Source organism: Oryzias latipes, chromosome 14, assembly GCF_053564925.1.
Source record: "Oryzias latipes strain Hd-rR chromosome 14, Olatipes_Hd-rR_3.1".
Lineage (NCBI taxonomy): Eukaryota > Metazoa > Chordata > Actinopteri > Beloniformes > Adrianichthyidae > Oryzias > Oryzias latipes.
The window spans coordinates 14,847,722-14,871,864 of NC_136250.1; the positions used below are offsets into that span (position 1 = coordinate 14,847,722).

Consider the following 24,143-nt stretch of genomic DNA (forward strand, 5'->3'; position numbering starts at 1 on the left):
AGAGAACTGCTAACAAAGAAATACAGTATAGTAACTGCAACCCTCTTACCTCCAGAGCAGTGGAAGGCTTCTTCTTCAGCTCCTCGCATTTACGAAACTTGCAGATCTGGTGGCCCGTTTTTCTATTCCGGCAGCTGCTGCACTGCTCGCAGTTAATCCGCCTTCGGCAAGGTGGGCACATGCCGCAGCGTTTTCTTTTCTTTTTACCGGAGTTGATAGCAGAGGCCAGCTCGCTCTGTGCTGGGTATTCGGCCAGGCCGGCCATGTGCAGCGCACTGTCCGCCAGAAACACTCCAGCCGGCGTCATGATGAAAAGCCCCGGGTTGAAGGGGAAGCCACCCCCTACTCCATATGGGAAGTCAACAGGACCACCTACGGCATCCGTGACAGACGTACCCTCCAAGTCGCTAGCCCCCGAGCCTGCGTCTCCACCGCCAACTCCCACTCCCATGCCCCCAGGCAGGAGCATGTGCTCCATACCGGCTCGCTTTAGCAATGCTGCTGCCTGGGCAAAATGCAGCAGGCCATTTTGTCCCTCAAGAACCTGTTCTAAGGTTCGGTCCAACTTTGCCGCTGTCAGTGCAGAAACCGTGGGTTGGGGTGGTGGGGGTGGCTGAGATTTGGCTGTGTGGCTCTTAGCCGCACTACTGTCTGTGTGTCCATTGGTGGTGGCAGAAGGTACGGCCGTGTACTGGGACAGGGTACGGGACTTCTTAAGGCTCTTGCTGAGGGGCTCGCTGATGATGCCGCTGCGATTCCTGCGCTCGGTAATAGGAGACTCCTGCTTGCAGCTACTCTGCTCCAGGTCCTCTGTCCGGCCCCCCTCCGACAGCCCGCTAGACATGGTCCAGAGCGTACGTGCCTGGGTTTGGGGTAAAGGTGGAAAGGGGGCAGGTACAAACCACGAACGTCCGTTTTGTGCCCCCCTGTGAGAGTGGTGCCTCACTGAAATGGATGAATCAGCCAGCCGATGACAGGCAGGCCCCAAAGCCTTCTGCCCCTCTACAGTGCAGCCCTCATCCACGTTCTTCCATCAGCCTTCAGGAAGCTTAAGACAGGGAGAGACAAGCGTACATGGAAGACTTTTAAAAATCCCTTTGTGGAAACAGAAAACAAAGGTTCTTGTCCACATCTTAATGGATTATACACTGCCCACTCAGTTTGGTGTTGTTGAGTAATGGAGTTAATCACTGCGTTGTGCGATGGAAAAATGAAATCATCACCAATTTGAGAATGAACAACACTACAGATTTCATAGGCAAAGGGGTGAGAAGCAAAGTGCTGCTTAAAGAAAATGCAGCAGCACGTTGAACACATCTATAGTGCCTTTGTCAAATAACACTTGTGAAGAAATTATTTTCTAAATGACTTTGTTACAGCAGATCTCATGGAGGCCAAAGGCTGTTCTTATCCTGCATCAATTCACTAATCAAACTTTAAACACTGGGTCCATCACGCACTACCTGCTCCCCTGCAGCTTCTCTGATTGGTTAGCAAAGAAATTACCAGGTAAGCCATGCTATAAATCCAGTAAATCAATGTTATTTTAGAATAATAACATTTAATGAATAACGTGCTAAGAACAAAAGATCATTCTGTAACTGAAGAGAACTCGCATGTTTTGGTTCATTCTGATTGTATGAATCAAGGGTTTGTTCAGACACTTTTGTGGATTTTCCATGACTTTTAATCCTTTGTGACCATTGACTGTATATGAGAACTGGACCGAGTGGGTGTAATGTCACCCATAGATAACGACTTACTTCCGGTTCCAATACAATGAAGTCAAATCAGTCGCCATTTTTTTCGTGTTATGGACTTTGCCATGATGGAGTCAGACGAAGTCAGTAAACAGTGATTGGTCCGAGTAAACATTTTTATGGCAGCCACTCTCACCGAGTGAGCTAGTTGGAAGACCACACCCTTTCCACTTGAAAGTGTCAATCAGACACTTTGAATGTTCAACATGAGCCTTCTGATTGGTCAGTTTATAACTTGAATACATTTTCAAATTAAATAATAGGTTTCTTGGAACCAGTGGCTACTTCCTGGGTGGGAGGAGTCATAGTTCTCATCTACAGTCAATGGTTGCATCGATTACATCGATTCTGTTCATATTTTTTGAACAACACATCTACATTTTTTTGTCAATTACTTACATGCAAATTCCTTCAGTCACGAGTTAATATTTTGATCCATAGAAATCTCTTATCAATGGGGTTTCATCTTCATCCTTTTTGTGAACAACCTAATATTGAATTAGTTCAAATGAATTGCAGTGACCTGGTTCAGTTCAGTAATTCCTTAAAATGTTGTCTTCATTGACTATCAATTTGATTATTATTAATCTAATTGTGCCAACCTGTGAATCAGAATAGGAGAAATAAAATCAATCTAAACCTTGTTACACTTTCCCAATGTAATGTATTGAAGGTCTATTCAATTGGAAACCTGAGTTTTTAATTTTGCTGATTGGTTTTTATGTCCAGTTTTGTCAGTCAAATGTCTTTCTTCAGTCTATTCATTTTAGCCTTCGTTGAAGTAGATTCTGTTATTATGCTCTCTTGACTCAGCTAAACCCATGCCCGATGACTCAAAATGGGTTTCTTGAAACGATGAGCAACCTGTGGGGAAGTACGATAAAAGCAAGGGACTCCCAAGTGGATGGAGAGGAATGCATCCAACAGAAGTTTCCTGCTTTCAAAAGAACGATGATACAGCTAGTCCTGTGACCTGTCCGTGCTCACAAACAAGCACGCCACCTCCCACGGAAAACTAGAGGAAATGGCCAGGCAAGTCCTTATAAGGGAAACAAAGGCAGAGGGAGGGAGAGAGGATGGAAGGGGGGTGGGGGGTGTCTGTGCAGTGTGTGGAAATTGGAAGGCCAGAATTAGTGGGAGGTAAAGCTTCAAAGGCAGGAGCACAGCCCCCACATTCTCAGCAGCTCAGGGGGATGTGGCGCCAGCGAACCAGAGCCAGCACCTCAGAGCCTCAGCACTTTCCGTTTCTCACCCTGCTGCAGTGACCAGAGTCCAGCTTCCAAACAAACCTCCAACATCATCTGCTCAAAAGTGTGGATGAAAAGCAAGAGAAACCCTAAGAAATATGACAAAACTTTGTGGAATTATGCAAACTTTTTTTACTGTTGCATTTAGAAAACTATATTTCTACTTGCCTTTAATAAACAACTCTTGACAAATCACATCCTAAATATATCTGTGTCATTAAACCTATATCGTTAAGGAACTTCTTATTTTATAGCATGAATAAAACCAGATGAGCTGTAACACAACACTTGAGAGCACATTTACAGGCCTCCAATCACTCTTAATCCCTGAAAAATTCCTCCAAAATATAAAGGTCAATGAGATGTTACTAAATTTTGATACCTTTGATGTTTTTATGGCAGTCCTACCACAGTTGCAGCACGATGGCGGTGACGAAATGTGATATTCAGAAAAATATCTATGGCCTGACTAATGGCTGAGGCTGTAAAGAATGAATGAATCAAACTGTGCTGCTGCATAATTACTTGTTTGACATTGATGACACGAAGCTAGATTCTCTTTTACTCATTAACGCAGGGATTTAAGGCATGTTTAGTTTTGCTTAACGGAGTCTGTAAAAATCCATAATGACGATGAATTTGGAAACTCGGATAAAGGACTTTGATGATGTGTGGGTAAAATTGAAGGATTTAAGCCTAATTGTGGCATTTCTTTGTTGATTAAATTTCATTGGTGAGTTTTTTTTGATGGTTAGCTTAATTTACAGCTTGTATAAATAATAACAGTTGACAGAAATTAGCTCTGAAAGAAGATTTAAGAAAACCCGATCAAGGATGCCCTTTATCAGTTTAAACTACCTAATCTATCGCTTCTTTTTTGTTGTTGGTATTTTACCACTTGCAGTGTCTGATAAACCTTCAGAACTTTTTCTAACTTTTGGGATACAAACACAGACTGTGGTGCAAATGCACCCACAAAAGTGTCTTTGGTAATTCTGAGAATATCGGCAGTCAGTTGACAATCATGGCGTTGACCGAAAAGGAAAACCCTTTGACTTCCAGATCAAGTTTACTTTAAAAATGTAAGGATCTGCAGCCAAGTGCAATTACTCAGTAACTCCCCAAGCAAGGCAGAACCCATATCCTTTAATAAAAAATGGTACTTGACAATATAAAAGATAGTTAACCCTAGCCCACCGTTTGCAGCAGATCTTTGTATACTGAATTATTTAAGGTTATATTTGACCCTAAAATTTGAAATGAAAGCATGGTGACAGGTCACATTCAATTCTCAGCTCCACAATGGTTTTACGGGAGGGGGGATCCAGCTGTCAAACTTGTTGGTCCCGCCTTCTTACCCTGTTTTGCTGTGCATGCTGATGTCATTCCACAGAATGAAAAAAAAATGTTAACAAACTGTTGATGACCAACCTCTTTTTGGATTGCCTTTAAAATTAGTGTTGGAGCTGTTAAAATGTTTTCCTTTCCTATTAATATTTTCTATCACTGTGATAGAAAATACAACATAAACAGCAGTGATTTAAATATATGTACACTGTTCTTTGGCTCAGGGATAAACATATGTTATAAGGGGTTGGGGAGCATACGTCCTAGCTACCATTTTCCAAATCTACATGGTCACTTATGGGGGTCACAATGATACTGGGGCTTATCCTAAGCACAGTTGGACAAAGGCAGGGTACACCATGGATGATTTACCAGTTAATTGCAGAACAGTAAAATATATCTTGATATGTTAGTGCAAAAATAATTATATACCAAAAAAAAAAGTTTATTTAAGAAAAATCAACCAATTTAAACCATAACCACAAACAGTGACTGAAGCTACAAACCAACACAACCTGAGCTTCTTGATTCAAAGATGACACGTCCGGAAAGAGGTTATGTTCTGAATGTACACTGATTGCTTATGAAAAGAAGGAAAACAAACTCGATTTTAGTCCAGTAGATGACCTGCTGTCCATAATAATGAAATCCATGTGAGGATTCTGCACTTGGACTTTTGTGATGTTCTTCTGTTTTTGTCATGTTCTTGTTTCTTTGTCAGCCACACCAGGTTTACGTTGTAAATCGTTCACAACTGTCTTGATTAATGTTAATTGCCCTAAGTTTATTTAACCCTGTACAACCACTTGTCTCAAGCACACATTTTGAGACTCTTATTTAATTAGCGTGATCCAAGCTTTCCTTAAAATCCCAATGTACATAACATGGTCTGTTTTCTCCCCTGTATTCATCATAATTCCACTAGAGGTAGTAGAGGGTATTTCCCTGCTTTTTTCAAAATGACTGCTCCCATGAAATCTCACTTCTTCCTGGAAAGGTTTTTCTAATTTTCAGAACTTTATGGTGAGACTAACTCATCTATTTTTACTAATTTATTTTAAAAGACTAGTTGCTGTGTTTAAAGATTGTAAAATATGTTGATAATTATTATTTATAATACAGTTACACCATGCTAAAAATGTGTGGATCAAATTTGAGACAAATCCTGAAGACTTATGTCAATATTTTTGCGTCCCAAACTTACGTTGTTGTGGGCCAAGATGTACTGGATCACCCAACCAATCATAATTGATAGTAGCTAGCCTATATCATTAAAAATGTGATATTGCAAGAAAAAAAAAATAATAATAATAATAATAAATAAATAAATAAATAAGTGGATTTTTTAAAGGGTTTAAAAAACACCTGAACTCCAAAACAATTTAATATAGTTGGCTTTACAGGGTTAAATGTCTGGTTTTCAGTTCTTCATTGTCAAGTCATATGCTTTGTCACCTTTTTGTTGCGTCCGTGGTTATCCCATCGTCTACTTTATTAATTTAACATTTAGGTTTCTGACACCAAGCCTGGTCTACTGCACACTGGATCCTACAACACCAGTTCCTAAAGTGTAGTGCATTTAAAATTGTAAACTTTAGGAACAGGAAGTGCTTTAAACTCTCAGCAGTAATGTGTTGGATGACAAAAATATAGTAATACAACGAGAATGACAATTTTTTTAGAAGCTAAACTTTGATGGATTTTCTCAGAGTATAGAATTCAAAGCAGAGGCAACAACGGTTTTTTAGCCTCATCCTTCACTGCTGATTTGTTGATGTGCCACATATCCCTCACCCCTGTCAGTCACACTCTTTCTATCATCATAAATCTTAAGCATGGCAGAATTTTCAGCTAATTACTTTTCTTCACTTCCACCATCATGGCCTCTTATGTCCCTTCAACACAACAATGACAGAAAGGGCTTATGAGCACATTGTCTAATGAACAATTACATCTCTACTTGAGCAGAAAATAGTCCTGTGAATTACCCTGACCTCTAATTTCATCACTTTTTTCTCCTAGTAGCCTAGTCCTTCTTTGACCCCAAATCTTAGCTTATACAGACCGGTTTAACACAGGTATAGATCAAGAAATAGACAGTATCTAAGATAGTTTATTGTTTCCTTTTAATTTTTTATCTTTAGTGTTTATGGGTAATGTAGTGTTCACATGTGCTATTGATGTATGATCCAATAATTTGGGCTGAAATGGTTTAACAGCAATTCTTTCCAACAATTTGTTGGCCATTGTGCGTTGGTGATGTGTGAACAACCACATTTTAGATCCAAAACTCAGGTGTAGTGTGTACTCCTAGCTGCTTTGACAGGTCCAGACTGGTCACATCTGCTATGCCTGATTTATCAAACTCTTATAATATGATCCTTTACAGGAACAGCTTTATAAACAATCCATATAACGGCAGTGTGCTGCTGTAGGGGAAGTGTTCTATTCAGAAAGTATGTTTAAATAATTAGAAACGCTACATGCTGTTTCAGTTTTAGCTTTCAAAATGCTGTCAAGACATTTTACACTTGATTTTCACTATTGAATCCTTTTAGAAAAAAAACCCATTTGGATGACATTTGACATGTATGTTGGTATGTTGCACTCATTGGTGGATGCATGCATCCAATTGTTAGGGCAAGGAACCAAATTATCCACAATCTGATTGGCAGCTGCCAGTTTTTTCTTAAAGCCCACTCCGATCATCTTTTCATCTATTGTAAAGGCATTCCCAGTGGTCTTTTAATTATGAATATGCTGCTTTTAGACAAAATTTAAAAATAACTGTGTGGTTTTCTAGGACATAGTTTCTGCAGAGCGGCAGTAGTTTACCAGAAATTTGCCTCTGAGTTGTGACTGTGACTTTTGGTGCAAAGAAACCCCACTCCCTCTTCCTGTCACCCATAACTGAGCTATCTGTTTGCACGCTCCCACTAGCTTATAGCCCTTTACATCCCCAACCTAACATTAGGGGTGCAACAAAACTGGCGAGCAATACTGGAGCTATCTAGCCATATAGTTTTAAACCAGATGCCAGTTCTGACAAAAAAAAGACAATGTACATGGATCTAGTCGTCTGCAAGTAGATGCATCAGAACATGCTTAAAACATCAAAAACACTATTTTCATCGGAGTGGGTCTGTAGAGTAAGCCTGCGGTCTCTATCAGATGTGTGACTCCATTTAGATAAACTGTGTCAATCTAATGATGTCTAACAGAACAAAGTTTTTAGTAGTGTGGATGGAGATAAAAACATTAACATTAAGTGTGGATTTATGCAGTTGTGAAACAGACAAAGCAGCGGAAAATGCAACTGACAAAAGTGAAGTCTGTCTCCCTCTAAAACTGTTGTTCTCCTTACATAATCAGGTCAAGATACTTTAAAACTTATCATAAAAAAAGTTTTTAAATAAAAAATGTTATAAAACCTGTTTTTTCCTAAATAAATATGTGGGTCACTCCAAATGGTTTTAAAAATAATTTTCCTTGAAATGTGGTTCCCAAACTCAATATATCAAGGATTTGTGGTGGGATGGAAGAATATGGTCTTTAGCATTTAAACATTTAATTTAATTAAAAAATTAAATTTCTCCTAAAAAATATTGTTTGTGGCTTAAATTTTAAAATGTATTTATATAATCATATGCTGAATGACACGTTAACTTTGCATTTATCTATATTTTTTCATTTGCCAGCTACATCCATTTATGAACTGATTTTTTCTTACATTATTTTTAAACTATGGATACAAGAAAAATCTATGAATCTTTTAAACTTTAAATAGGAATGTGAAAAAAGTGAAACAATCAGATGAATTAGTTTCCCGTGTTTCTCCTGTTGTCATATTTTGCTGCGTGGATTAGTATGATTTTTACAAAACCCATCACTGGTTATGAAAATATAAAGCCACATTGACAGGATGGCTGCACTTTATTTTTCTTCAAGAAGTGTGTAGCACCACTTTTATTGCAGATTGAGGTAACAAAGAAAGTCAAAGCTTTGGAGTTTCAGAATTTACAGCCAAAATCGTGGCTTCCACTTAGATTCTTCCAAATCCTTTCGATTAGCAACGAACCCTCCTGAACAAACCAAAAACTCAATCTCGCCTCACCTATAGTGAGCATTGTGTGCTCTGTCACCTCTGCTGCCCATTTTAACACCAGCTATTGGAAGTGTGTTTCCAAATGTGTGAGTTGTGAACTTAGCTGACTATTTACACTTGTGGGAATTCAGTATCATTTTCAACGTGATGAAAGATATTTTTCTAATGAAAATTGTGTTTTTGGTGTTTTTTAACATGTTCTTGTGGCATTTTTCTCATAATAGACGACGTGTATAAAACATTAGGATTAAAACTTTGTTTCTGAGTATTTCTTTATTCAAATAGTGGTGATTTAAGAGAAGAGGAAAAAAATGCAGTTTGAAAAAACCTGTAGTTGTTATGTACAAAAATCGACTGGCCACAAGCTCCCTGCTCCACTCCATTCTGACGCATCCACTTACAGACATAGATCCACGTGCATCTTCTTTTTCCTCGTCTGAGCTGTCAACTGGCTGAAAACTGTACAGCTAGCTCTTATATTATTTTTATTGCACTGCTAATGTTAGCTTGGGTTTGAGAGTGGCTGTAAGCTAGCAGGAGAGAGTGTGAACTAAGGGATCATGGGAAATGAGCGGAGGCTTACCTCCACGCCAACGGTCCTGCCCGCAACTCAGAAACGAATTTTCTGATGAACTACTGCCACTCTGCAGCAAATATGTCCTAGAAATTGTCCTTTTTTTTTTGTCTAAAAATTGCATAATCATAATTAAAAGATCACTGACAAGGCTTTAACAATAGATCAAAAGATGATCGAAGTGGGTCTTTAAACTACATACATGCTTTATCCGCATTCTGGTAACTTCAAAAAAGAAAAGGAAAAGTTTTAGGAATTATATCTTAAGCAAAAATGATCACTTTTATAGAGATCCCCCTAAGACACCTGAGTGAGTCAGAGCATTTCCATCAGAGTTGCATCAGTCATGTCATGTAAAAAAAAAAAGTTGGCAGAACTTTAAAACCAAACCCCTAAAGCACAAATGATGAGTTTGTTTTTCATTCAAATTCAGCACCTAAACAAGTCAGATCCACTTTCTCCCAGAAAATGATGTCATCATTGATGCCTAAACTGTAGTTACCTTCCAATGTTTAGCTTTAAATACATGACAAGCTTTTTAAATGCATATTTATGACTTAAACATGCTTTCCCTCAGATATTAGGATGCCAAAACACAGACAGTTAAATGTGAGCTTGATGGAGATGTCCTTGAGACATTGGTTTCAATGTAATCAAAAGTGATGGAGGAAAAGAGGAAGCATTGACAGCAAAGATCCAATATTCCTGTTAAGGGGTTTAATTCTTAAGTCATATTTAGAGACATAGAAGCTGTAGACCTTAGAAAAACCCCGGTAGGACAAAGAAGTAGAGGTATGCTCTCTGTCAATGGGCTAAACTTCTAAATTGTGTTTAAAATCCCATCAAATGATCTTTAAATCAATGTTTTCTATAGCTTCTCCCTCTAAAGTCCATGACTCCTTGTGCAAATCACAAGAGCATTGCCGAATGAGTGGCCATCACTGACGTCACTGCATGCGCAGGTGCCAGGTTGAAGCTTCCAGCGGAGGTGGAGGAGCATTGTCTGATTCGCTTTGCGTTGACTCGTTCGGTCCGGAGCAGCTCCCCAGCAGACGGACGCGCACACGCAGCTCTCCATTATGGGCACATAAAGCGCCAGTCGGACTGTAAAGCCGTGGCGGCAATAATTAGATTCAAAGCTGCGCCCCTTTGTCCAGAACCTGCAGCGCCCTTGTCTCCCTAAGGACGCCGCGCGCATGAAAACTTCGGAGGAAACAATCATGCAGCGCGCGCCGTGACTTCACATGACTCGTCCACAGACAGAGAGTTGCTGTGGAGGGTGAATCTGTGAGGAGCGCGTCAAGTCAAGAGCGCTGCCAACTTTCTAATAAAACAATACGAGAAATAGGAGAAAAATCATTTAATCTGATTTTGATTTTTACGCACGCGTTATCCAATTAGCAAACTTGTTTACAAAGAAATACAGACTGAAGATCAAAGTTTCAGTTAACTACTAGGAAAACTAACGTGATTAATTGCGAATGAAACTTTAGTTCATGGTATCAACAGCTGATTCATTAAAAAAAAACCTGCGGGCTTGTGCGCGTTTGTCTGCTCTGTGCCAAACTGGAGCTGGTGGAAGCAAAAACATGCCGTTTCTGAACACTTTTAGACTTTAAAGACGTGTCTTTCTTTTATGTGCAGTGTCCTAAAGCATCAGCGCATTGCCTGACATCCGCTTGTTTATTCCAATAGTACCACAACGGGAGGCTTTTTCCGGGACCACAGCGCAGCAGCCAGTCTGCGGTACCAACAGTCTGCAGCGACACATTGAGCTTTTCTGATGCGCCTGGCTGGGACTCAAATCTGAAGAGGAAATTCCAACTTTCAGTGCACTTTAGAAAGTGTGATTCCCCCTCCAAGCCGGCCAAATCTATTGTATTCAATGCTTATTTGCAAACGCCGGTCCGTGTTACTGGCACCTACCGACGCACATCCGAGCCAAGGGAAGGGCGCAGACAGTCCGAGCGGTCCGTCTCCCAGCCTTCCGCGCCGTGGAGGTAATGTGAATTTTTAAAAAAAGGAAAAAAAAGAAAGGTGCAGCAAAAGAGAAAAAAGCTTCTCCTCCAATTAAACAATCCAGCGGAGTGTCTGTTTGTTGACAACTGGAAAAAGAATTAGTTTTAAGAAAAAATAAATGACCATGAATAATGTGGAGGAAAACACGTACTTTCTCAGAGCCTGAACGCGTGGGTTCCCCGAGCTTTCTCAGTCCTTGCAAACCCACCTCTACATCCTCGCTTGCAGCGAGGAACATGCAAACACATTTCATAGATTTTTGGAGCTTCGGGGAAAAACCGAACTGGATCGTCAGCGAGACGCGCGCTTCGGGAGTGCGCTCAGAGGAGGAGGAGAGGAAGAGAAAGAGACGCTCTTTCAAATTAAAACAACAAGAGGGGGATTTAAAAGGACGCACTATCCACTTACGCTGTCATAACCGAAGTTGGGTAAATTAATTGTAAAGAGTGATTGATTACTTTACCTCAATAAATGGATAAAATTGTATTGAAATTACTATATACTTCACCTATTTTACTATACTACTCGATACTTTACTTTTTCCCTATGTCTTAAACAAACATTTATCTTTCATTTTACTTTATTTTTAAAGTAATGACATTGTCCAAAGCAGTGGTGGAGCTACAATATGTTGTGAGGGGGACAAGAGGTGGGCAGAAGACTTTTTGTTTTTCAAAGATCAAAAGTTCCAAAAATAGGTATTTCCTTTTGCCCTACATGAAAACAAAGCAGATTTTGGCTAAGGCCAAAATGGCAGGGGCTTAACGAAAATACTAGGGGCTCAAGATTTCACAAAAAATATTGCTTTTGTTAACTTTGCAATGCTTATCAAAGATTGTATTGATGGCTCCGTAATATTTGTCTATTAATAACGATACTAACATTGACTCAAGACTTGGGGGACAAGTAAGGGGGCAAAGCTGTTTGATGGTGGGGCAGCTGTCCCCCATCAAACAGACCTCCCTCCCATAGCTTTGTCCAAAGTATATGAACATGGTTGAGGACATGACCTGGCTTCATTGGAATTCCATCAGCAGTGTGAAAATTTACAAAAATATCATGGCTGCTGCCATGGGTATCTCTCTCCTTTAGCTTAGTGTGGCAGTGCGATTTTGCCAAGTGCTTGGACAGGCTCCTCATTGAAAGCAGTTCATCTTCAGGACATAACTTGCACTTAACTAAAATATTTTGGCTTTGTTTTCAACATATTGAAAATAATACAAATTTGTCCATATCCACATTTCTACTTTCTTCCTTCTTCTTACTTCAATCGACCTCCAACCCTGCATTAGTGTGTGTGTGTCAGTAACTCGATTATTTAAAAATTATTGTTCTATTTACTTTTCCATTTTGTTTAATTTGGATGAGAGAAAATGTCAGAGCTTAGTGTTTACACAAATCAATTTGTGTTATCAGTCACCTACAATGGTTTCACTGCACCAAAGCATGAGTAACATGGAAATGTTTTTTAATAGTTTTAATTTAATTACTGAAATTTGTACTGTAAATGGTTACATTTCTCTATTACTGACAAAAGTCAGTAATTTACAGTAATTCACCGCTTTTTAACTCTCACCCAACATTGGTAACAACCCCCTAACTAATTCTATAATAGCCTCATCATTTTTGGTTAAGGGACTATAAGGTGCTATTATTTTTGGCTATTGGCTAAAGTGATTAATGCGATCGTGTGGGGATTACAGATGATAGGGGGTGAACAAGTCGGAGTTACAACAATAAAGCTGACTGAAGCCTCATCCCGGCAGCCCACTAAAACTCCACTCCGTTTCTTCGGTCCGTCCTGTCTGCTGGCAGGCGGCCAGCCCAAGTGTGTGGAAATGACACCGCCAGGGCGGCAGAGATTTTCCTTCATTTCTCTCCTTCCCGATCGCAGACTGGCTGACATTGGCTAGAAAGTGGAGCAGCTCGTCAGGGACAATCAATGCGAATCGATCGAGCTGTGCAGTCGAGGCTCCAGAGCCGGAAAATATCGCGGCAGCTGAAGAGAGAGAAAGAGAGGGGAGGGTTTGTTCAACTATCCGAGCTCGTAGCCAACAAAACACTCGTACAAATAAATGCGCTCTGCCTCTCATTAGCATGACGGTCTCCTCGGAAAACATTGAAGTCAAAAAGCCACTGGAAGCGTAATTACGCATAGGATTTGCGCTCTGGTCCATTTAAATTGACATTTGTTTGTGCGTATAGATAGAACATTTCAAAGAGCAACATGAAGGGAATGCGATAAAAATACACATGTATCTATGTATGATTCAAAGCGTGTTCTCTACATAGTTTCAACGCTATTTAAGCAGGTGTACTTGGAATAGAAATGGGTAACAACTCATCCAGACTTATTTAGGCCACAATAAACTGGTGTATTAAATTAAACTAAAATCTCCATAGATGTATGTTTCATTAACTGAACTGAAGTCATCACACACAATAGTCCTGTTATGTGTTGCTTTGAACAAATTTTAATTTGCGTAAAGTCTAAATAAACGCGCAGTGACACCAACGTTTCACAGAAACTTCACTCTGATGTGAGACTTTTCTTCTCTTTTTCCTTTTTTATTAACACATGACACTTTCTGACATCACCACGCAGCTGTTCTGACATCGTCACAACCCGGAAGTGATTGACACGCCAACAGAAACATCAGACATCCACAGAGGCTTACAAAGAGAGGAGTACAAGAGAATGGATGATCAAACAAATCAATTTAACATTGTTATTTTTGTTGTGGTTTTTTTAAATATTTATTTTAAAAAGTGGAATTATTAAGATTAAATACGTAGTGGGTAATATTTTATCTTTGTTTTCTTTTACAATTGTTGCATTTATGACCAGACCACATAAGAGACCTGTTACTTCTTTTAGTATTTTGTATGTCCTCCCTTTTGGTGTTTTATGTCCCATCTGTGGATGAAGAACTGTAAGTGCCTGTCATGACTTTAAAAACAAAAGTGAAGAGGAAAAGAAGCGAAAGAAGGAAAGTCATGCATGGATAGATGGGTAGGAGGGAGCAGCAAGCTGTGACTCTTGTACAAGTTCTGGTGGGTGCGCTGAACCCCGGAGGCTGCAACCACACTCAGCTCTTTGTTGTTTTCATTCAGCACATGGAGGCACGGTACTTTTCTGAGTTTGGGAGGAGGATTAACGTCGCATGGCCTCCACAGCTGCACCCATGACACACGCTGGAAGAAAATCCCACAAAATGGCCCCAAAACAGCCACATATGGGACAAGGGGAACAGGGAGAAGCATAAATCATCAGCTTTTCCATCTCAGATTTTGGGAAATCCTTTCAGAGAAGCACAGCAGCACATTTAGAACTACTTTGACACTGGTAGAAGGATTTGTTTTTTTTTCTCCTTTTTTGATCAAAATATAACAAGAACAAAAATAATCATTAATTACAATAATGTTTACATTCCAATCTAACCTCACAAATCTTTAAAAAAAAATAAGGAAACTGTCCTTCTGTAAGCAATAACATCAATAACGTGAAAAAACAATTATTTAATTAAATTTTTTAAATTATTTAAAAAAATCAACAGCAGGTGTTGGGACAGACTCCAAAACATCAAGGAATAGTAATGATAAGCGTAAAATAAAATGATATCAGAAAACACTCCTCATTTACATCTATTTAATTCACTTTTTCTCAAATTCTTTCAAATTCAAAGGTTTGATTTTTCAAACCCCAAAATCTATTTCAGGCATTTTAAATTCTTAAAGACCCTCCTGATTTACAGCACATTGTGTTACAGAAAGATTCAGAAAGTGCTGAGGAAGGTAAAGAAGAGTGTGGGTCTTCGGGCATCGCTGCACAAGAAACTGATGTGTCACTGTAATCAATAAAACTACACAGACTTGGAGACGAGGCAGACTCCATAACTTCATAAACTGTTGTGACCTGAAGCTATCATACAAGCAGGAATACAAGCATTAACTCTTTGTTATTGCCCTTTAAACTGGATATTGTCTCAGATTAACAGGAATATAAAAGGGAACACATTTTGGAATAAACGGGCATCCAGATCCACAGATCCTATACAATGTTTATTTTATGTTTTGGGTCAAATGAAAAGTCATTTGTTTTTTTTGACTGGATACTAATGTGCTATTCTCTGCAATTCATCAGTTTTCAAATCAAAAAGTTCAGCAAGAGAAAAAACATTTCTCTTGTTTTGGGATCCCCCCTTTGCACAAGGTTGATCTTTGAAAAGAAAGTGCGTGAAAAAAGAATGAACTAAGCAAAATTGACAATTAGTTTGTGCTTTTTAACTGAAGTGTACTTATGAGGTGTTTTGTTTATTCATTTAGAACCAACTATATTAATGTGGGAGTTCACAGCTGGGTAAGTTGCTGGAAACAGTGCTGGACATGGTTGGGGTGCCAGTTCCTCCCAGCGTTGTGCCAGGACCACATGCCAGCAAAAACAGCTTTTAAAGGAGGGGTCAGTAAATGTGGCTGCCAGCACATCTTTGCCACCAAAAAAAAAACCCTTTTCACATAAGAAACCAAAAGTGCGTCTCATTTAAAACATAGCTGCCATGTTTTTTCTTCTGTTATAGCTGAGACTTTCAAGAATATTTGGTCATAGAAACAGTAATTCCGAGCACCAAGTTGGAGATTTATTTTTTTTTTAACAAAAAAAGCAAAATGCACCTATTTCAATTTTTGCTGTGTTGACCAAGCTTAGAGAGATTTTTTCAAGCCTCCCCTGACTTTCAGCACCACTCTGATTTATCTCTGAACATTGGCCACTTCAAGGACATGCATAAGCGGCCAGGACAGGTGTTGGACTATCTGCTCCAAACTAAGGCCCTGAAGTGTTTTGGAATTTTCTGGAGTGTGTTTTCCTGTTCCATCGGACTAGCACAAGTCAGCCACACTTTGAATCAGTCGCACAGCTGCAGAGACTCACTGACCAACATTTGGTTTTTTTCTAAAATTCCCTTCTGACCCCTGCCACACAAGTTTTCAGTAAGCAAAAGAGACTGAACAGAGCAGCAAAGAAAAACAAAGTGATAACCCTCAATCATCTGATGGGTTAAGCATTATATGTAAATTTAAAAATAATTTTAAAAGTTAGAATATCTCATAATTTCAAGTAGTTATGTCCTCTCTAATAAAACACCAGCTGCTGCTTATGATTAAATAAAGGTTAGGTCGCCATCTAGCGGTATTTTTGTGGAAATGACACGACAATTTTTTTTTTCATTTGGTGTGGCTGCAAAATATTCTGATAAACATTTCATATAATTTCATTAAATTTAAGTTAGAATATGTGAAATTCCTATCTACATCTTTGCAGATAAATTCATGTAAAAAATAGAATGAATTTAGTTGTGTGTTACTTTTAGAAAACTTTTGTTGTTTTTATTATAAAACGTAAACATTTTATCAGTTTTTACTTCTTCCGTTTTTTTAAACTAACAAGAAATTTTCTCTTGTTATGATGGATGTTTGCATTTGCTGTGCACATCTTGATCCCAAAAATGTCTGTTCAAATTCTTTATTTGTCCTTTGTGCAATTTAAATAAAAGCACTTAATACAATAAATACAGCTGTGCGAAGAGATTTTGTGCAAAATAGCATATCAGACGATAATTACAAAAACAAAATAACAGCTATCTGAGATGTTTTCATTTAGTTTTAAAATTAAATTGAGTGAATTGGGTAGAGAAAGAGGTCAGGGTCTCTCTATCAAAATTCTGATTAAAGAAAAAATAATTGGTAAAGTTACCCCCAAAAAGAAGACCACATTGAATCATAAAATAAAAAAAAAATAAAACTTAAAAGAACCTTACCATAAAATCCCAGAATAAAATAGTTTGGAATTCAGCAATTAGAAGGAGGCAAACATTTGGTTTTAACATCGGCTCCAGCAGCCTTGTGACCCTGAAAAGGATTCAGTGGGTTATGAAGATGCATGCTTGAGTTTTGAAATCCTTACAAAAATCAGCCTGATAAAAGGTTATGAGGGTTATGAGTAAGATGGAGGAAAGCAGAAAGCTCAACAACAAATTCATGAACAGATGAGCTTCCTTCATTAAATAATCCATCCCTCGTCTGAATCCTGTCAGGGTCATAAGGTTGCTGGAGGTTGTCCAAGCCATTCTTGGGCAAAGGAGGGGTACACCGTGGACAGGTTGCCAGTTTGTTGCAGGGCCTCACATTCAACCTAGGGACAATTTGGAATAATTGATTAACCTAACTACATTATTACATGATTAATATTTTTGTTTTTTTCAACTGTTAGTGATATTAAAATATCGTAGATTTGTTTATTCTTTCTCTACCAAATTGTAACAATTCACCCTCCACTCAGTGAGGGGAACGTCACAACGCCGTTCTACGGCTGGGGCATCAAATTTAAGTCAACCTGCCCTCTTATATTAACAATAAAAACTCATACAACCGCTTGTTTGCGCAGCCGTGTATTCTGTGTGCGTGACAAATGATAAACTTTACACGGATAAACACCACGCCCAACATTCAGAATACAAGCATCCCAATTTCCCAAAGTCCAAGATATAAACAAAACCCACAGTTGAAACCCAAGTCCCACAGTCTTGCTTACAAAAAAAAAAGAAAATGTTCTGGAAGAAAATGAGTGTTCGACAGTCTCACTCGTTTGGGGGGAGGCTGCCCCGCCCCACTTGCTGGAACGCATTCCATCCTTCTGTGTGGACTACCTTGTCTCTATTTGTCACCATCCGGCTGCATTTCTCGAGCCCAAATTACATCCCAATGTCAGTACAGTAGATCCTGGTGGTGTGGATCAGGGAGTCAATGTCACGCTCACCCTGAAACTTGCCAGCTGACTTACGATTGGCTTTTCTGCAACCTCATTGAGTGTACAGTGAAGGTTTTGTTAATGTAGTACAGCTCCAAGCATTCAGTGGTCCATGTCTGAGGCATTGAGTCATAAACTTTCCTGTAATCGATCCAGCTAGTAGATGGGTGTGTCGTTACCTGCAGTCTTGAGTGACTCTTCTGTCAACCAAGAGTTGGTGTTTGGCCGTATTTGGTTTTGTTCTTTCTTTTTGTTCTGTGTTTTACGTACTGTATTTCTGTATCAAAGTGGGATTTCTGTGTATTTGTGGATCTTTGTGTGTCTGTCTGATGTCTTTCAGGTGTGGAGCTGGAAAGGGTGTCGCTCCCATTGGACCCAAGCTGATGGAGGTAGCCTTTAAAAGCACCATGTGGACCTCCAGCCTTTGAGAAAGGAGCTTTACGCTTTGTGTTCACTCTGTGTATCCTTCTGTTTGTAGTTATGTTTAAGTGAAGCTGTAGGGGTGAACTGCCATTTTCTTTCATTTTCTCCCATAAATGTTTACTCCTATTTATGTTAGTCTAGGGAGGTTAGTATTTTGTCATTGATTTCCCTTTTCTTTCATTCACAGGTAAGATTTCAGATTTCAGTTAGTTGGGGTTTTGTTTGTTATTTTGACCTTGGTTCACCCTGAAACCATTTTGCTTCACCTTTTAAGTTATTGTTGTTGGGAATTTATTTATATGTAAATGAATTTATTTGTAAATGGAGACAACATTTTGGTGTTTTGTTATTAATGTAAGTCAGGGCAAAAACTATATTTTTAAGTTGTGCTCCATAGGTCCCCCTAGACATAAAAAGGGCATAACATCTATCAATGCTCTTCTATGCATTGCTTATGCATTGATCAATGTTTATACTGACAGATAATTATCTGAAATGGAGAAGACAAATGATGTGACTGTTACTGGGAGAAACCCAAAACCTAATTAAAAACAACCTGAACAGAAATGTTTCATCCTCTGAAAAATAAGAAAGCTAAGTCATGAAAAAGACCTAACTCTATAATATTAGCTCACTTGTAACCTTTTTTGTTTTAACTGTTCCAGACAACAGAGCTTCATACATTTTTCTATAACAAATCAGTTTGACTTTAGTCTCATTTGTTTGTTGTAAGGCAATTAACTTTATTTTTTTTTTTTGCCTCAAACTAAGTTTTAAGTTATTTCCTAACTTTAATAATAATCCATCTTTTAAGTTATGTTCCGTTCCCCGCATTTTGAAAAAAGAAATTCAATAATACATTTAGTAATGAAAAAAATCCATAAAACTGTGACTGTTAACACTTTAACCCTAGTGCTATCCTAGGCACTTTAACGTTGGGAGTTGGGTCATCTAAACCCACTAGACAGTGCTCTGAACCTTTTTTCTTCAATGATTTGTGATCTTCACTGGTGTCCATGGATTACATGAAATCTTTCCACCTTAATCCACCTTTGTCATGGTAGTGTAATGAAAGGGTGGGGTCAGCCAAGATGGCAAAAGGGTTAATAGGTAATTCATGCTTAATTATGCATCAACTAACATTAAGGGATCCTTAATTCTTACAACACTAGCAGATTTTCTTTAAATAAGCAAAACAAAAAAAGGGATAAATCTGCCACTGCTCTTACCAAGAATTTGTTTTTAGTTTAAAAATTATAGTCAAATTAAGATTATTTTATGTCAGGTTGGGGGGACTGTGGTAGCGTGAAGGACCCAAAATGCAGAGACGGAGGCACACGGTTCAAGGGCAAGGGGATTTAAACTAAATAACAAAAGGTGCTGCAGAGCAGGAACACAAAAGTAAACTTACAGAGAGCAAAACATGAATACATGGCAGGAGGGAAGCGACGATAAAGACGTTACGGACATTACATGAAAGACATTAATGGACCAGCACAAGACGAAGGCAGAGACAAGACTTAAATACAAACAGGAATGACAAGACACAGGTGAACATGATCAGGGCAGATTGGGACAGAGGAAGTAAAACTCAAGAACACCACAAAACAGGAAACCTTTCAAAATAAAACAGGAAACAGAACTCAAACATGACAAAAACAAGATGGAAAGCAAAAACCAACACAAAGAAACCCAAACCATGACATTTTATTAAAAACGTTTTCAATAAGATTCTTTTTCATGCAAGACAGAAAATAAGATTTCTTTTCTTGAAAACGGCATCTTTTTACTTCCTTAAGATTCAGTTTTTGCAGTGCACTCAGTCAGGCTCCAGCTAGGAATTTATATCAATTTAAAGCACAAAACAGGTTTTTATTTAGAATATTGAAGTCTATCCTCATGAGAACCAACCCATCAATTTATGACCTCCATATAGAATCAATTTTATTTCCCCATAGGAAACCAAACTTCCCATTCTCCCACCCAAACTACACATATTGTTGGAAAGGCAGGGGTGTCGTTATTCAAGCCCACCAGGTCTTAGTAAAGAACTTCAAATGAGTCAAAGGATACGATTCAAAAACAAATGTTTCAGAAGACATACATGAATGGGCTGGTTCTCAGCAGAATCTTCTTTTTTTTCTTAAATCCTATTTTTGATTTTAATAAAAAGCAAATATTATTAAATGACATTAAGTTTAAGAAAAAAAAACTTGATCTTTATCTGTCAATATAAAAAAATCTCAAATCTTCTTAATTAATGATGCAATAAAAAAAAGACAGTTCAGTGTTTCATCTGGCGTAACCAAATTTCCAGAATACCGAAAAATTGCGCATCGTGCGTGGGGGCAACCCCAAGCAAGCCTCCATCTGATGGCAGCATTAGGCAGTCCCGTGAAACATTTGCGTGGGAGTTCCCTCCACCGCCATGTCGGGATAGTGCACATCTCTCTCTCTCCGTCTACGCGCATCCTCCCCCATATTAACAGCTTAGCGCTGCAGAAGCATCTCGTTCTGCCTCCAGCATCCATCCTTCCTTCCTTCCATCCATCTATCCATCCATCCATCCGTGCCTGGGGAGCAGCAGTCCAGCCCGGTGCAGCACCGACGCACGGAGGGGGCGCCTCCACTGAGTGATGCCAGTGTTTCAGTCGCCTTCTTTCGACAAGAAAGAGTAGATCCTACAGGAAGGGGGGTAGAGAATCACACGTTTCAGCCTCGAAAACGGCAACTGCTCATGAAGATGTCTAACGCTGACATCGTCTTAAACCCCACCGATCGGGTGGTGAAATGTAAGTCAGCCCATTAAATGTTTTTTTTTTTTTTTTTGCTCGGCTACAGCTCTAATTACATAACAATCTACGGTGTTTCGGTTCTGCAGACATTGGCTTCACCTTCTTTTTAAATTGTGCATTGATGCTGCAGATGCAGTTGTCAAGTTGGTGCTGATGATAGTGAGCAGTTAGCGCTTCGATGTTGATAAACAATCGCGTTTTCTGAGAGCGCGCGGCCCGATGGAGATCACGCAGAGGGGGAAAAAAGCCCAGATGACTCCTAATCTATTGCATTTATGGCGATTTAATGTCATCTGAGCTGCAAACGTAACGAGAAATAGGAAGGAAGAGGTGCTGAATTGTCCCAGCTTTACAGATGGAGCAGTGATGCAGCAGGATTTCTTTGAGGAAGATGGAGAGGGCACGAAATTGGCATGAATGGGCTATATTTCACTATGAGGGACTCAGGATTTAATCTGATCAGAAAGAGGGGCCTACATAGAATTGATCAGTGAAAGATGATGAAGTGCTCTCAGCTGCCATAACTCACTTAAAGCCCAGCTCTTTTTTTGGATCAGCTCACAAGGCAGCGCTGTGCACGAGCAGACCCACAGTCAGTGAATTATCATAATGGCCGAGCAGCTCAGTCAGCATTAACAACTTTGTCTTTTAGGCACCTCAGTTGCAGAAACCCGGACTAATCTGCCGCTGAGATACACTTCTGTGACAATGACTGCAGGCACAGCTGATGCAGTCATGTGAAAATAGAATGTCCAGCCCCTTTTAGTTGTATCAAGGTCCAGGAACATAACGTGTGCAGAATCAGAACCTTAGAAGTATTTTACCAGAGCATGGAAATTTTTTTTTAAACCTTTGTATTTTAACCAAAGTTTTTAGAAAGAGAGGAAAATTGCTCCACAATAATGGTTTAGTATGAAAGACAATACTTTGTTGTTGCTGAGGCACGACCACATTTTCACAGTTTTCCCTTGAAGACACACTCCAATGAAAATCACGTTCTTTGTGTTTTTAACATGTTCTTGTGACATTTTTCTCATGATGGAAGACATAAAGAAAAAATTGAGCTTACAATTGCATTTCTAAGTATTTCTTTATTCAAGTCCTTGTGAATGAGGAGCAGATGCAAAAATGAAAACAGCCTGTAGCTGTGTCATTTAGGTGCTGATTGGAGGGGCCACAAACTCCTTGCTCCACTCCATTCCGATGCATCCACTTGTAGACGTTTAGATCAATGTATGCATTTGTTGTCCTTGTCCGACTTGGTATTTGGCTCCAAACTGCACGGCTGGGTAGCTTCCACATGGATAGCCATTTTTTTTCCACCACTAAATTTAGGTCGTAAGGGGCTGTAAGATAGCATGTAAACCACATGGATGAAGGGGAATGGGGATGGGCTTACGCTTCGCCAACAGTCCCGCCCACAACTCCAAGATGAATTTCTAATGAAGTATTGCTGCTCTGCAGAAACTCTGTCCTAGAAAACGTCAAGTTTTTTTTTTAAATTTGGTCTAAAAATGGCATAATCATAATTTAAAAAAACACTGTGAATGCTTTTACGACAGATCAAAAGATGGTCGGAGTGGGTCTTTGATTATTGCAATCAAAAATATTATCTGATGTGAAAAAGAGCAAAAATTGCTGCCTTTTATAATTTTCATGGTGAAGATCTTCAATAATCTAAATGACTCAATCTGTCAAAATGATGATTCTCACAACTCCAGCAAAACAGACTATATAGGTTTTAAAGATTATAAGGACAGAAGCACACATTTGTTTTAGAAAACAATTATTTTATTCCCTGTCCTCTAAACACTGTAGCTGTCTGTGAATCAATAGCTCCAATTGCAAATGAGAGAAGATGGTCTACATGAGTCTGTTATCAAAGAATAATGAAATTTTGAAGATGCAGTGAGTCAAAATTATGACAAACACAAGACCTATTTCAAAAAGGGCAACAAGCCATGAGATCTGACTCAGATGGGTTTTTTTTGTACCATGATTCCGTAACTTCAGCATCCTAGAAGTGTTGTATTTTTTTGTTGCTGATCTGACTTTCTTCGGAGTAATTGAGAAACTTCACTGGATGATATCCAATTTTTACCACCAATGTTGACATAACGATCAACCGCTAGAAAAAAGTTATGAATTTCTACAAATCTATATTTGTATCGTTTGCCAAATGTTCTTACTTATGCTAATGTCTTTCATTATTGCTTGACAGGAGCGCAGATATTCCTTTTGTAGCTTTCATCTTCTTTTCTATTCTTGTTCTCTACTTTGAAAAGCTAGGACTCTTTGACAACCCCCAGAGGGCTTAAATGTGAAAAATTGTCTTAAGAAAGTGAATCATGCAGCCATCAGGTGATCAAAGGAAGCTATCATGACAGTGGCAATCTTGATGCAGAGACTGACGCTTCCTGCAGTTAGCGTGTGCCGCACATGTAACAACACAGACACCGCCAGCTTCTCTGGGCTATTTTCAGTCTTGTGTACACCATTTAAACCTAAGCCAAAGCAGATTTCTAGGTATTTTTTTTTCTCTTAGAAGTTTTAATATGACAGAGCTATTGATTATCTAATGGTCTATGCAGTTTGCTTTCTGGAAGCATCCATATGCACAATGCTGTGAGTCCACCTGTGCTTGACATATGCGCACCCTAAAACCTAAAACTCAAGCTTCGTCGGGCTGAACAGTTCGGACCTCATATTCCTTAGGTCTGTCTTCTTTTGACAGAGACCAGTCGCTCAGCCACCTAAAAAAGGTGGATTCTAGTATAACACTCATAGCTTTATTTAATTTCCCAAAGCCTGATCAGAGTTTATTAGTTTCTTCATAAAAAACGAACAGGTATTCTTGTCCTGTGCAGCAGGTCTAGCATTTCCTGTCAGATACTAGGGTGGCTCTTTAAAGTATCAGTTTATCTAAACCCCTCAGTGTGAATGTCTGATCCAGAACATGTTTGACATTTAAGGAACACAAGGCTAAACTTCGGAGGGAAGACATCTTGAGTGGGATTCAAGCATTTTCTGGGTCAACTGTATGTTTGTATCTCCAACACACTGCTGCA

At 39.1% G+C, this 24,143-nt stretch overlaps 2 protein-coding genes across 7 annotated transcripts in view; one reads left to right on the top strand and one right to left on the bottom strand.

Moving 5' to 3' along the window:
- Positions 1–11,341, bottom strand: part of cxxc5a (CXXC finger protein 5a) — a 29,105-nt gene extending 17,764 nt beyond the window's left edge. For 2 of the 5 annotated variants that reach the window (XM_078931324.1, XM_020708873.3), the window contains exons 1-3: positions 11,204–11,341; positions 10,960–11,138; positions 50–1,048 (exon numbers count right to left, since the gene is read on the bottom strand). In XM_078931324.1, the coding sequence (XP_078787450.1) occupies positions 50–844 (795 nt within the window). In that variant the 5' untranslated portion in view covers positions 845–1,048; positions 10,960–11,138; positions 11,204–11,341. Of the gene's footprint in view, positions 1–49; positions 1,049–10,959 lie in introns of all 5 variants that reach the window. The other 3 variants (XM_078931325.1, XM_078931323.1, XM_011483501.4) reach the window with 3 other exon arrangements.
- Positions 11,342–20,624: 9,283 nt separating this feature from the next.
- The window catches only part of ppp3ca (protein phosphatase 3, catalytic subunit, alpha isozyme), a 29,053-nt gene continuing 25,534 nt past the window's right edge, over positions 20,625–24,143 (top strand). For both annotated transcript variants that reach the window (XM_004076366.5, XM_011483498.4), the window contains exon 1: positions 20,625–21,072. In XM_004076366.5, coding sequence (XP_004076414.2) covers positions 21,018–21,072 — 55 coding nt within the window. In that variant the 5' untranslated portion in view covers positions 20,625–21,017. The remainder of the gene's footprint in view (positions 21,073–24,143) is intronic.